General features: G+C 40.7%; 1 protein-coding gene across 2 annotated transcripts in view; it reads right to left on the bottom strand.

The window, feature by feature from the left end:
• The window catches only part of LOC146709506 (low-density lipoprotein receptor-related protein 1-like), a 99,997-nt gene extending 92,907 nt beyond the window's left edge, over positions 1-7,090 (bottom strand). For both annotated transcript variants that reach the window (XM_085456496.1, XM_085456497.1), the window contains exon 1: positions 6,480-7,090. In XM_085456496.1, the coding sequence (XP_085312622.1) occupies positions 6,480-6,576 (97 nt within the window). In that variant the 5' untranslated portion in view covers positions 6,577-7,090. The remainder of the gene's footprint in view (positions 1-6,479) is intronic.
• Between the last annotated feature and the right edge of the window lie 5,838 nt (positions 7,091-12,928).

Here is a 12,928-nt window from a genome sequence, read left to right as displayed (position 1 = left end):
TTTTTACCTCAGAGTCAAGGCTACTGTCTGCTCTTTTTTTTTGCAATTAGGCCTATGTTGAGGTTATTGTTATTTACATTTTGCATTAGAAGTTTGTAAATGAATCTAAATCACAGTGCTATGAATTATAACCTCGGTGCTGGTGCGTCTGGGCCTGTGGCTCAGCGCTCATTGTTTGAACCCGAGTTAGGAAGAGTTTGCTGGCATGAAGCCGGAGGACTCTTATTACATTGTGGAGCCTATAGATACAAACTGTGATGTATCAGCAAAGGCTGGAGAAAAGGATGAGGTCTGTTTGTGTAGACCTCTGGATGCGTGTCCACTCTATCCCGGAATAAATGGATGTCAGTGAAAAACAATGTTTCTAGGAAAGGCCTTAATGGATGTTAATAAATATATTTGTTAGAGGCCTAGTGCTAAAAAAAAGAAAAAAAAAGACTACATATTGGTTATATCTGCTGGTGCAACCAAGACTGGGAACATTTCGAACAAATAAAGACATTTCCCCTGGGGCTGGAGCTGAAATTCAACAATGTTTACAACAGGAAAATAAAGCAATTTATCTAGCAAACTGATAAAAGAAATAAATTCACAAATTCTGCCTTATGCTGGGACAATCTATCACATTGCCTCCCTCGTGCTTTACGAAATCTGAAACTTGGTAAAGAGAAAAGAAAATGAGAGAAGGTCACAGCTTGAGTCATTAATATAACAGACATCCTTTCAGACTGACGCCCGAGGAGTGAGTTTACCTCATGTTTGCTATCGGTGATAAAAGGGTCCCAGCAAATCCTACAGCCTGACCATGGCACTGCCTCGCATCAGCATGACGTGGTTGTTGTTGACGTTGATGAATAATGCACATTACACACCTATAAAGCACGACAGCTTCTTTGCAAATCTGGCAAAACCCTTCAAACTGGACTCATTACACAATATTTAAGCACCTTTGTGTCACCATTTTTGGTTTTTTTTGTTGTTTTATCATGACGATTGGGTTGTTATGAAAGGTTAGTCATCCACTTCTTATGAAAACTGTTTCTCTCTCACACACACACACTTAGACTAATATTTTATTTTGTTGAATTTTCAAGGCAGCCTGATTACTTACGTAGCCCACTCCTACATGTGCTCGCATCTAGCAGCAGATAACACGGCTTTCCACTAAGTGTTGCAATAATAAAGGAGTTACATACTTCGATGCAATAATAGTATTTCAAACAAGTACCAGGGGGAATCAGTGCCACAACATTAAGAGCGCTGCAGGTTTAGAGTTTTATTAAAAGAGAAAAATATTAAGGCTATAATACGGCCAAAAGCTGCGTTTGATTTAAAGTGCACTTTCTAATACTATTAAAAAAAATGCTGTTTAACCTGAGAGGATGAGAAAAATGAAGAAGAAGACAGCAAGGCAGTAAGTCAGTGAGAGGCGGCTGGGCTGTGTGGGCACTGCAATGTGTGTCTGTGTGCGTGCGAACTCGACGGTGGGGAGAGAAGAGAGCAAGGAAGTGCAGTTCAAATCAGCGTATCAATACTGCAGGAAATGAAAACTAAAACTCTTTCAAGTCTGGTATGGAAAAATCAATAATTTGACAAAGTAGCTGCGGCAGTAGATGTGAAGTTAATTGTCTTTGCCCTGGTACATATCGGGGGAAGGTGTACTGATGAGTTTTACACATGAGACTACAAGTATAACACAAGAGTGAAATGACTGTCTTTGTCATAGCTATACTTTTATCTACAGGCCATCTTTGGATTTAAAGCTACTACTCAAAGCAGATCCAACATCAGAGTGGTCTTCTTTGCCCCAGAAAAAAAGTCCTCCTCACTTTGACTCAGATTGAAAAATTGAAAATCAGATTTTCTTTGTTTTTGATGTTGCAGACTGAGACTTTACTGATTTGGGTCGCTCTCACTGTGCTGTTTCCTAAAGCTCTACAAATCAACCTACCTGCTTGGCAAAAAACTGCAGATTACAAAAAACAAACCTCAGAAAACTGCCAACTAACTACTGGACGCGGTCGAGAATTTATCTGCAGAAACAGACAAATTGTTCCCTTAGGAGTTGGTGAATAGCCAAACAGGCTTGCACACGGGTGTAAATCTTAAGACCAGATAGCAAAAAAACATAAAAGCAGAATAAACATCTGTGTTTCACCACTTTGCTCCTAAAAAAACAAAACAAGTGCAGTAAATAAGCAGATATGTGAATTTATAAAAAAAATAACAGGCTGCATAGCCTGAGCCTAGCCTTCACATCAAATACGATTAGGAATATTTGCAGGTGGTTGCAAACACCGGAGCCAAATTTCAACTGGACACTGACTCACAATCCTGAACACTATGTTAGGTCAACTATGGAGCTCTCTGCAGCTCATCGCTACTGCCCCAAAATCCTGTTCTCTCCTGAAACACGTTGAAGCGCGCTCATCCTTCTCTTCTTCTAACTGTCATTAGAAGGTTTTGTAGTATTACTTTGTACTCGCTTTTGGTCTTAATGCAGGAGTATTTCTGCTATTGTTTCTAAAGAGAGGTGACCTGTGAATAAGACTAACATTTTCCAGGGATTATATTTCATCTGAGGTACAAATCAAAGGATCCTGACATGAGATGGACTGGTATTTTAACTAAGCTTCAATTCATACGCAGTTTCTTAAAATATCATCACCTTCACATACAGTACGGTGACGGTTGTTAAGTCATTTGCTGGCTAATGTGTTGCGAATGTAAAGAAATGTCATGATCATTACATCCCAAGAGCAACTTTCCGCTCTGTCGCCTCTGTGCAGCATCTTCAGTCCTTAAATAGCTCCATATAGATAGCATATCTCAATCAGTGGGTCACAAGCCTAAAGTGGGTCACAGGACTGCTCTAAAAAGTGTACGTGTACCCAGAGCCGAGTGGCTAGAAAGACGTTGCAATTTCAAAGATTTTGACAGTGTACCGCCTAATTATGAAGATTTTGTACACAACCAGCTGGTAGCATTGTAGTCTATATTTACCTATTGAGTATAAGTGAGCTTCAGGAGACGGCTACATTAACTTTAAATAAAGACTAGTGTTGGCAAAACCTCTGCAGCTGGAAAAAGAACCTGTCAAAGTGCCAAAAACTGCAGTTCCTCTAACAGCCACTTGAGGCTGGCTCCAAAACAAGTCAGTCAAATAGACTCTAATGCACAATGGGCATCATCACTCTGAATGGCATGTTTGCACACAGGCATCTGCAGCCATAGGTGTCTGCTATACCTCACCTCCATTGTATTGAAACCACTACGATGGACCTCTCATCACAATCTGTCCAACTATTTTGTGCTTGGTTATAGTGAAATTGCACTATTTTATCAGTATGCTGCTTAGCATTGATATTGCTTTATTGTTACACTACTTAAAAATTCTAGGGAACACATTACCTAGGCTACTTCTGTGCTCACATTTAATACTGCTGCTGCTGGCACCTCATGGCATTGCATTTATACTCTGAATCAGGTCGCCTAGCATCAACTACAGCAGCTTATTAGAAACGAAGGACGGCGAATGACCTTCATTTTGTTTGCACTAAGAAATGCTGCTGCCTGCGAGCTACAATCACCAATAAAATGTTCTTCAGTATTTTTTTTCTATATATCTTTAAAAATATTGTTATTACAGATGTCCTCAGAATATCACAATAGAATTATGAGGCTATATCCCCCACCCCTAAATGTGACCAGCTACCATTGTTCTGGTCATGGTCTACTAGCATCTATAAGAGTTAAAGATAAAAAAAAAAAAAACGGCAAGATTTTGTAAGTGATGCAATGATGTGAATGAGCTTTATGTAACCACCTGATTGTTTTCCCCTGGTTAAGCTCCTCATTCATCCAGCTGGAGTAGCTTTGAAAGTATTTTCAGAAACAAATGAACTGATCTGACCTAGAAATTTATATAAGACTTCTATATATGTCTCATCTGCTGTTTGCATTAGCTGCTGCGCTTAAATGTTTTAGGGTAAGATAAGGTCAACAGCTGTGAAGCTCTCACAAACCTACTCTGTATTCTATACAGTTGTAAACAATAAGCCTTTTGGCCCTATGCTGTCATTGTCATGGGAGTAGCACCCGGCTATCAGCCAAATGCCGGGGCAGTTCTTAGGCCTCCACCAAATGTTGCAGCACAGAGATGCACAGAGGGGAACTGCCAGGATAATCGCTGCATCGTGAGTTCATTAAGAAGGAAGGAACCCGTGCCACTTTCATCATCAAGGAAGAAAAGCAGTAAAAGAAATTATCAAAAGTTGAAGAGACTGATCTTAAGGCACCGCTTCTGCTTTGTCATTTTCTGAACAAAATATTTATCGTTGAAAGCCTGGGGCGGGGTTTGGGGGGAAACTGTCTATTTGTAAGAGGCCAGTGATCTCTTTCTAGAGTGAAATCACTTTCATAGACCGAAGTGATGGGAATTCTTTCATTAGGGCCCTTTCCACTGGGCCTCCAATTAGCAGAGCTCTCTGAACAAGCTGAGACTGTTCATGGAGGTCTCTTCTGGGAAACAAAGAGCAATTTAGACCCAATTAAACTTGGGGTTTGTTGGTACCCAGAGCCTTTTACACTGACTACAGTGTATGAGAAAAAAAGAAAGAAAGAAAAACCTTTATGGAAAAAAAGGAAGAAGACTTTGAAGTCAAGTCGGGGGGGGAGGGGGGGTTTACTAGTAGCATGTGTAACTGAAGGGGCCCTAAAAAATAAAAGCCATTTAACTACGTTAGAAAGAAGGCAATGTAGTGAAGAAATCTTCCAAATGCATGAGTTACAATTAGAGACTATTTGGTAAATCTCACAGTCAGTCTAACCAATAAATTGTAATGAAACACCTCATCTGTAAACAAATTAGAATCTTTGCTCACAGATGCCGTCGAGCACAGCAGGCTCTGCATCTCAGTGGATTTTTAGGAAAAACTCAGGTTTGGTGATCTCCTCTGTTCCACTGCACTGGTCTGACTCATCAAATGAAGGGAAGGAAAAAAAAGACTCAGAGGGAAGAAGATTTTGCTAAAACAATCACTGTGAATTGAGGCAGAAGCTGTTTGTTTTAAACGCTTAAATGCAGGCTCTCAAGTCTCTCTCAACTTACAGGTGATTGCAGGCTATCGATCTCCAAGGTGGTGTTTTTATGCAGGGGATTGTGCTCCTTAAGAACCTCACCGCACTGGGCTGCCAAGTGAGATGAGATGACTTCAAAAAGACACAGGGAGCCATTTGTGGCTCGATGAATAATCTCAAAATGCAGCTTGGGATTTGAATCCAAGTCTTGCTGAATTTAATGACACTGTGAATTCAGGACCTCCGATTAGCCCTGCTGACCCTGGTGACATCCCCCTCAAAAATTACATGAAATTAAATTTTAAAAAGCTGTGTTTGAAGAACAAGCTTATAGATTTACTTTCCACCTGCAGAGATTTTAAGAAGTCTGTCAGCAAATCTTTGTCTTTGAATGAATACTTGTTTCCTGTCTTACACAAAAACAGGAACCCTGAGTGGGACTGTGAAGCTTAATAGTTTCCAGAAGTTGTTCCAGTGTGTGTGTGTGTGTGTGTGTTCATAAAGTCCGGGGGGGGGGGGGGGGGGGGGTACAGCAGAGGCGTTTAGAGCTGCTCACTGTCTACCTGCAGATCACAATATGACTGTCGGCATTTCGGGGGCACAGATACGCAACAAACTGAATAATGGCACCGACACACAGCAACAGTGCACAGCGTTACGCATGCCTGTTGATGGCAGCACATCCTCGGAGCTTAAAGATGCAGAAAAAAACCAAGTGTGCAGTGATGGACACGAACGGGTCCTCTGCTCTTAATAAAGCACGATCCAGCCACGGATGGGACAAAAGTGTGGCAGTGCGGTTTGACTGAGGGGTAGCTCGGCTGCTGTCATCGCATCAGCGCTCTCGGGGAAAACTGTTGAACGTGAACTGACTGAAGTCGAGACACATCAGATAGGCTCGATTACAGCGCGGCAGAGGTGCTCACAGCTCTCTTCTTTTTTAATGAGACGTGGTACTATCATAGCTTTAAAAAAAACGCCTCAGACTGCAGGTCGACACATTTTTCTAATGAAGGTATCGACACGTAAACATGAGCTTTGAGCTCTTATCGGGGCCTATGCTGGGATGCGAGCGCCTGAATCAAGTGAAGGGTGGCGGGGTGCTGATGGAGGGTTTGGAGGTGGGGTGCTGTGACATTGCAACATTCACACGCTTCACCGGGACACAGTAACAAAAGACCGCTTTAATTGTCTCGCCTAGGTTTCATCCCCTCCACGTTGCTCCGCTCAGTGGGGGCAGGCATTCCCCCTTCCACCGGGTGCAGTGTACTCTCATTGCAACGCAGGCACAGAGCAAAATAAATCCCGCACTAATCACTGTGCACACATCACCTAACGGCTATAGATCTTTTGAGCAATTGGCACAACACTCTGGGTAACATTCAATCAGCTCTGCTTACCATCAATGGCCCTGGCTGGAGCGATTACTTCCAAATTGTGTATGAATCCCAAGAAAAGCAATCCTGTTGCCAGCATGTTGGCCGCGATGCGCAACATTGTAGCCTATCTTGGAAGAATATTACTCATCAATCGCTTCTTGCTCCTGTCAAAAGCTGGAGGTTGCAGAGCAGACAGGCGACGACGTGTAACCGTGTGCCCCGGCGGGGATGCTCCTTGCTGGAAATCCGCTGTCTGGGTGCGCAGTGAGTGCTGACAGGGCTGCTGCTTGCTGTCTGCCCACACTCGGAGAATAAGTCTTCCAGACTTGTCCAGGCAAAAAGCCGAGGCTTTCTCCCAGCCCGGGTTGCCTAAGGGGTCCTCGGATGCATGGAGAGCCCTGCCACAAAGGCTAGCAGGCTGAATTGAGCATCAAGCTAGCCCGGCTTGTAGGCGAGATGAAGGAGCTCGCTGGCGCCTGTAATCATGCAGCTGTCCGCCTTTTGTTCTCCCTGCCCCGATGGAGAAGAAGTCACAGGGGGGGAATAAGAAGTGGATCAAATGTTCCTCTCCTCCCCGCCACCTCTGCTGCTGCTGGCCACAGATTGAGCCTGAAGCCCGGAGCCCAGTCAGTCAGCGGTCTGAGTGACGTCGCAACACAGGGGGCTCAGCTGGCCCTCCCCTCTCCCTCCAGCACCACCCGACACCCCCACCACCACCATTCACCTCCTTCAAATTAGGCTCACTCATGTAAACTCGCAAACTGCAGTTGCTACCACGGTAGGGATTCTCAGTCCACCTTATTAAACGGATTTGACATTTAGATTGTGACATAAAAAAACACCCGATCGTTCCAGTATTGTCGTTATTTTCAAGTACTTTGCAACTTCATCGGGATTTGACGTTGATTTGATCTGAATTTTCGCAATAATATTGGAAGTTGCGGTCAATCCTTAACAAATGTATTGAACAAGCCACCCAGTTGAAGCTTTATGCCGCGGCTGCCCTAAATTTGTCAGTACTGCTAATTACCTAAATCATTTTTATGTTTCTGTAATGCTTAATCCACCAGCATGTAGGCTCCTTAATTCAAAATGACATTTTTAATGCTAAACTTTAATTATTGTCGTTATCCACGAAAATTCAAATGTACTGTTTTACAAAAAAGATGAAAAGCAGAATAGTATTATTTCATTTAAGATGCCAAATTCATCACTGAACAGGATATGTAGTTTAGGTGTTTGAATGTTTTGGTTGATTAACAACATTAAGTCAGTTTCATTACTGAACAGGATATGTAGTTTTGGCGTTTGAATGTTATGTTGATTAACAACATTAAGTCAGTTTCATTACTGAACAGGATATGTAGTTTTGGCGTTTGAATGTTATGTTGATTAACAACATTAAGTCAGTTTGCTATTTGCCCAATAAAAATCTTTAGTTTTAAACAAGTTTCTGACAGATTTCTAATATTTGTGCTTTCATATTTTTATGACTGGTGGTCTAATAAATTTGCTAAGCACAGCAAACAATTTGCATCTTGATAGGGCCCAATGACTTGCAGATTTTCAGACCCCCAAGCCAGCTACCTTCTGGATGCAGCCTTCACAGAACTAAGTTTAACGACATTTGAAGAAGACCCCACATGACCCCATAAACCTATTATGATGCACATAGTCTTGAAATCACGACTTTGAAGGACATGATCCTTGAAATGGAATGACGTTTTAGTGGAAGAATGCTTTACTCAAGAATCAGAGCCATACTTTTTAGTGATGTGTGTGGCCATGACTGGTATCTGATGCTTGCTTTCTGCCTTCAACAGGGTTCAACAGTACCCATGAAAAAGCTTCTTACTGTGATAATGAGGAGAAAGTCACGTAATGTGTTAGAAAATAGTGTGCAGAGGCATAATTACCACAGCAACCATTTTACTATTTAAAAAAGGTAACCAAAAAGTAACCAATCGTAGACAAAGCTGACACACTAACGGTTTTGTAAGCTGTGAACTGCCTAGTATGGAGGGAAACACCCATCTGTACATCAAAAAATGTGTGGGGATTTTTTTTTTTACCCTGAATGATGACAGCTGATGTTGTTGGGATGCTAAACCAGCCTACAAGAACCTCTATCCAAAACGACAGCCAGGCGGCGGACACGAGGGTTTCCTTGGCTTTGTCTTAATTTAAGGTTTTCAAGATATGGAGAAGCTCATCCTGTCTATTTTGAGGCTGCTGCTTTCTCCACTGATACTCCAGCACATCGAGAAATGTTCGGAGAACTGATGATATTTTGGATCATTACCATCGCTTTACATTCATCAAGTACAAACTGCTTACTTGAACATGTTAGGCAATAGGTTTACTTGGATCATTTAACAAAAGCAACACCCTGAAACACATATTTTATTTTACTGAAGAGCACTCCGGGGAGCTGGGACTATAATGCCAGAGAAAAAGCCTAAGCTAAAGGTTTGGGATTAGATTACCTGGTTTATATAATCGTCGATGATAACATCTGATGAATACACAGAAAGACTACATACAATAAATGGCAGTGTGACTGTATAAGGTGAATTATAGATGGCTTAGATTAATTTAGACTTAAGCAGTGAATCATTTCAACATTTGTGGCTCAGCAGAGAGCAGACTTTGTCTTAACACAAACGTTCTTCATTTACAAACAGATTGCTGGGATTATTGTCTGACATATGTTGAACTGCTCTTTAAAATATATAAAGTAAGGCCTGCAGCCTCTATTAAGAACCCTTCTAACTTCATTGTTTTTAAAAAAAAAAAAATCATGCAAACAGCTTGTAAGACACTGGCTATATGTTAATGGTTTACTTCCTCTTTATTAAAACAAGTCATTCGTGGTCACAGTCCTACTGACGCTGATATCTGATGAGTCAAAGTTTTATTCTCGTTAACCCTGATTATGTTTGTTGTGACTGTATTTTGGTTTTAAATTCTGTGACTTTTTACATATTTAATTTAATCCCAACTACAGTGTAAAATTCATTTACAAAAAAAAGTGGCACAATCATGCAGAATTGGAAGAAACACAAGACCAGGTGTGGAGTCTTTAGACTGAGCCTTAATAATAACTATGTTTTTATAGGTTGTGCATGCTCCTGACAGCACAAATGAATCTGGCTTTTACTTACGCATCCCCAGTGTGTGTGCACCAGTTTAGAGCAACAATATCAAGTGACCTCTAGAATCTATCTGTGAAATGCTGTGCAGCACTGACACCTAGAGGGTCTACAGTGCAAGGTTATCTAAAGCCAAAGAACAAAAGGTCTTTTGTGTCAGTGGAAAAAAAAAAGAGAGAAGAAGACTGTATTTAAAATACTACCAAAGTGACGCATAGCTTTAAGTATTCTGTTCTGTGTCAGCAGTCCCCCCAAGACTCTTACAAGGATAAGAAAATAAATGAGTTGCAAGCGTGACCACAAAGAATATCCAGCAAAACACTTGACCGAGATGTTTCTGAAAGAGAGAATGTTAATACCACTTGTGCTTTTAACCTCAGTCTTTTCTTGATTTCAGGGTCATTATATTTGCTGAAGCCAAACCTTTCAGGAAGAGTTATGAGCAACGAGGTTTGTTTTTAAATAAAACTGAAATTTTCATTTACAGTTAGTGTTAAACAAGCTATTATTTGGTGTTAATTCAATCAGGAATTCCACATTTTTCACCCAGATCGTCCTCTTATAGCTGTTTAAATGCTTTATTTAGTGCATGCAGCATAGCTAACAGTATAACAGCACCACATACCAGTTCTTACCTTATCTAATGCTGTGTTTGAGTCCAAAGATGTCCTCATACCAAATGCTTTTGTGCAGTGCTTACATAACTAAAACCAGACATTCACTGAAAAAGCATGGAAGGACAGAGAGGGAAAAAGACTTGAGATATATTTACAAAAAAAACATGTAGTCTTTAGAAAATTCACACACACAAACCTCAGACATGTACGTGTGATAAATACAGCCAGAAAGAAAGAAAGAAAGAAAGAAAGAAAGAAAGAAAGAAAGAAAGAAAGAAAGAAAGAAAGAAAGGAATGAGTGCATCAAGGTGAGGTTGGGATGCTTTGGAGATGTAGAGAGTAGGGATAGTGGATATTTTGGAGTAGATATATATGGATCTGCCAAGCAGAAAGAAAAGAGAAAAACCACAGAGATTCCTGGATATAGTGAAGGACGACGTGCAGAGTTAGTGTGACAGAGGAGGATTGATGGGGTGAGAGGGAAAGGGCGCAGCAAAAAGATGATTTTGTCCTCATTTTTAATTAGACTATACTTAAACTCTTGAGATATTAGTTGCTGTGTAATGATTTTGTTCAGTTTTCTAAAGTTCTCTAAAAGGTGATCATGTTTTAATTCACTTTTGTGTTTCCCTTTTCTCTTCTTTTTTTGCTCTTTCTTGTTAATCAGCTCTGGAAAACATACTCAAGTGAAACTAATGAAACAAGGGAAAATCAGTCTTGGAGTGAGCTGTCACATCACCTACTTGCAGCATTGTTTGTGCATGTAAACATATAACCCACACATTGCAAAATTATAGCAAGCGTGTTGACCCGTAACACTGCTTCCTTTGCTCTCAAAAAGGCTCTTTATGGGGGAAATGTTGAGGTATCAGTTGCTGTTTTTCAATTTATACCAGCAGATGGAAGCATAACACAGGTGGCATGCTTGCCTGTAGAGTCCACAGCGCTCACAGACATCACTTTCATGTTACCCTCAGCCCTGTGTGTGGTAAAAGCAACGACTAGACTAAATTACTGTTTTTGGTTTAACTATTTTTGAGCAGGAATTAATGAATGAAATCTAAAAACAACAGTAAAATAGGAAAAAGTAATCAAGAATATGCTGCTATTAACACATCGCTCATGATTTCTTTCCATAATTCCCTCTAACCCTTCTCTTGACCTTGTAGAAGTCTCATGTGTTACTTGTCAGATTTAGATCCATCTCTGGGGATCTTCACTTTTTCTCCTCTAATCAGTTTTAATGCATTATATGTGTGACAGCGAAACAAATGGAGAAACACATTAGAGATCTGCTCTAACAGCTAACAGTAATATTTATCCCTGCAGCAATCCTAAAGTGACTCCGATGCTGTGCATATATACACCCACGCATCTTTCACCATAATGACATTTTGCTCAGCACTTCCCTTTCTACCTGTAGCTCCAGTATATTCTGTATCTCTGCACCGATCGTGTGATCGTGGCTCAAGAGTTGGGAGTTTGCCTTGTAATCGGAAGGTTCGGCTCGGACAGTCTCGATCGTTGTGTCCTTCACCTACTGGTGTTGGCCAGAAGGGCCGATGGTTCACACATATGGTTCTTACACACACACTGGACTTTCTGGACTTTGGTTTTGCACAACACTGGTCACTATATTCTTCATTTCCGGTTAATACTTGTACAGCTGCTGTTATTGTGTATATATTTATTTATATTTAGATTTCTTCATACATTCTTATATAGTTCTATATTGTGTATTGTGTATTTTGTTGTACAGTTATTTTATTTTCAACTTTAATTTATATATTTATCTTTATCTTATTCTTCCCAGTTAAATTTACCCTTCATTCTAATTTGTGTTGTACAGTTATTTCATTTTTAACCTTAATTTATATTTTATTCCTTCCTAGTTAAATTTACCCTTTTTAATTTTTCATATTTATTTCCTATCTTATTCATAGCCTTTTCCTTTTTTGTTCTCTTTAGGTCACGAGCAGTTGTCCAAGCATTTCACTACATATCGTACTGTGTATGACTGTGTACGTGACAAATAAAATTTGAATTTGAATTTGAATTTGAATTTGAATTTGAATTTGATATGGCAGCCTCGCCTCTGTCAGTCTGCCCCAGAGCAGCCGTGGCTACAACTGGCCTCCACCAGTGTGTGAATGGGTGGATGACTGGATGTGTAAAGTGCTTTGGGGTCCCTAGGGGGGACTAGTAAAAGCGCTATACAAATACAGGCCATTTACCATTTACCATTACCACCATCATATTGTAAAACACCATGCTTCTGAGTCCTGCACATGATAGGCTATATCAGGATTGGAAGCACTTGTTTCTCTTGGTCTAGTTGCCAGTAAAGCCATCATAGCCTGTAGCTTTTCTTGGTTGATGTTTTTGACATGCTTTAATTTCCCAGCCACCCTTCAAAGGATAGTTGGATGGATGAAGCAACTGCAACTGTGCATGTGAAGTAAAGTGTCCACACTGTGCAGTGGGAAAACATCTCTTCTCCATACAAAATGTATCTGATGTGAGTGACACTGAATTACCGTATTAATGGAAACACTAACCTGTGGAGAACTCTCTGAGAGCTGTGCTGGGCTTCTGGTATGTCTTTTTCCGTTGCACATTTTATTGATGAAGTAAGTGAAAACGCCATTCATCTGCTCTGTGTCATGAGCAAGGAGCAAGGATTTTGTGCGTCATTCTTTCA

The sequence above is a fragment of the Copadichromis virginalis genome, linkage group LG5 (assembly GCF_057382275.1).
Source record: "Copadichromis virginalis isolate Kocher_CV1m ecotype Utaka linkage group LG5, C_Virginalis_male_GT1.1, whole genome shotgun sequence".
In the NCBI taxonomy this organism is placed as follows: Eukaryota; Metazoa; Chordata; class Actinopteri; order Cichliformes; family Cichlidae; genus Copadichromis; species Copadichromis virginalis.
Note: the sequence above shows the minus strand (reverse complement) of the source record. Positions and strands in the feature narration are given on the sequence as shown.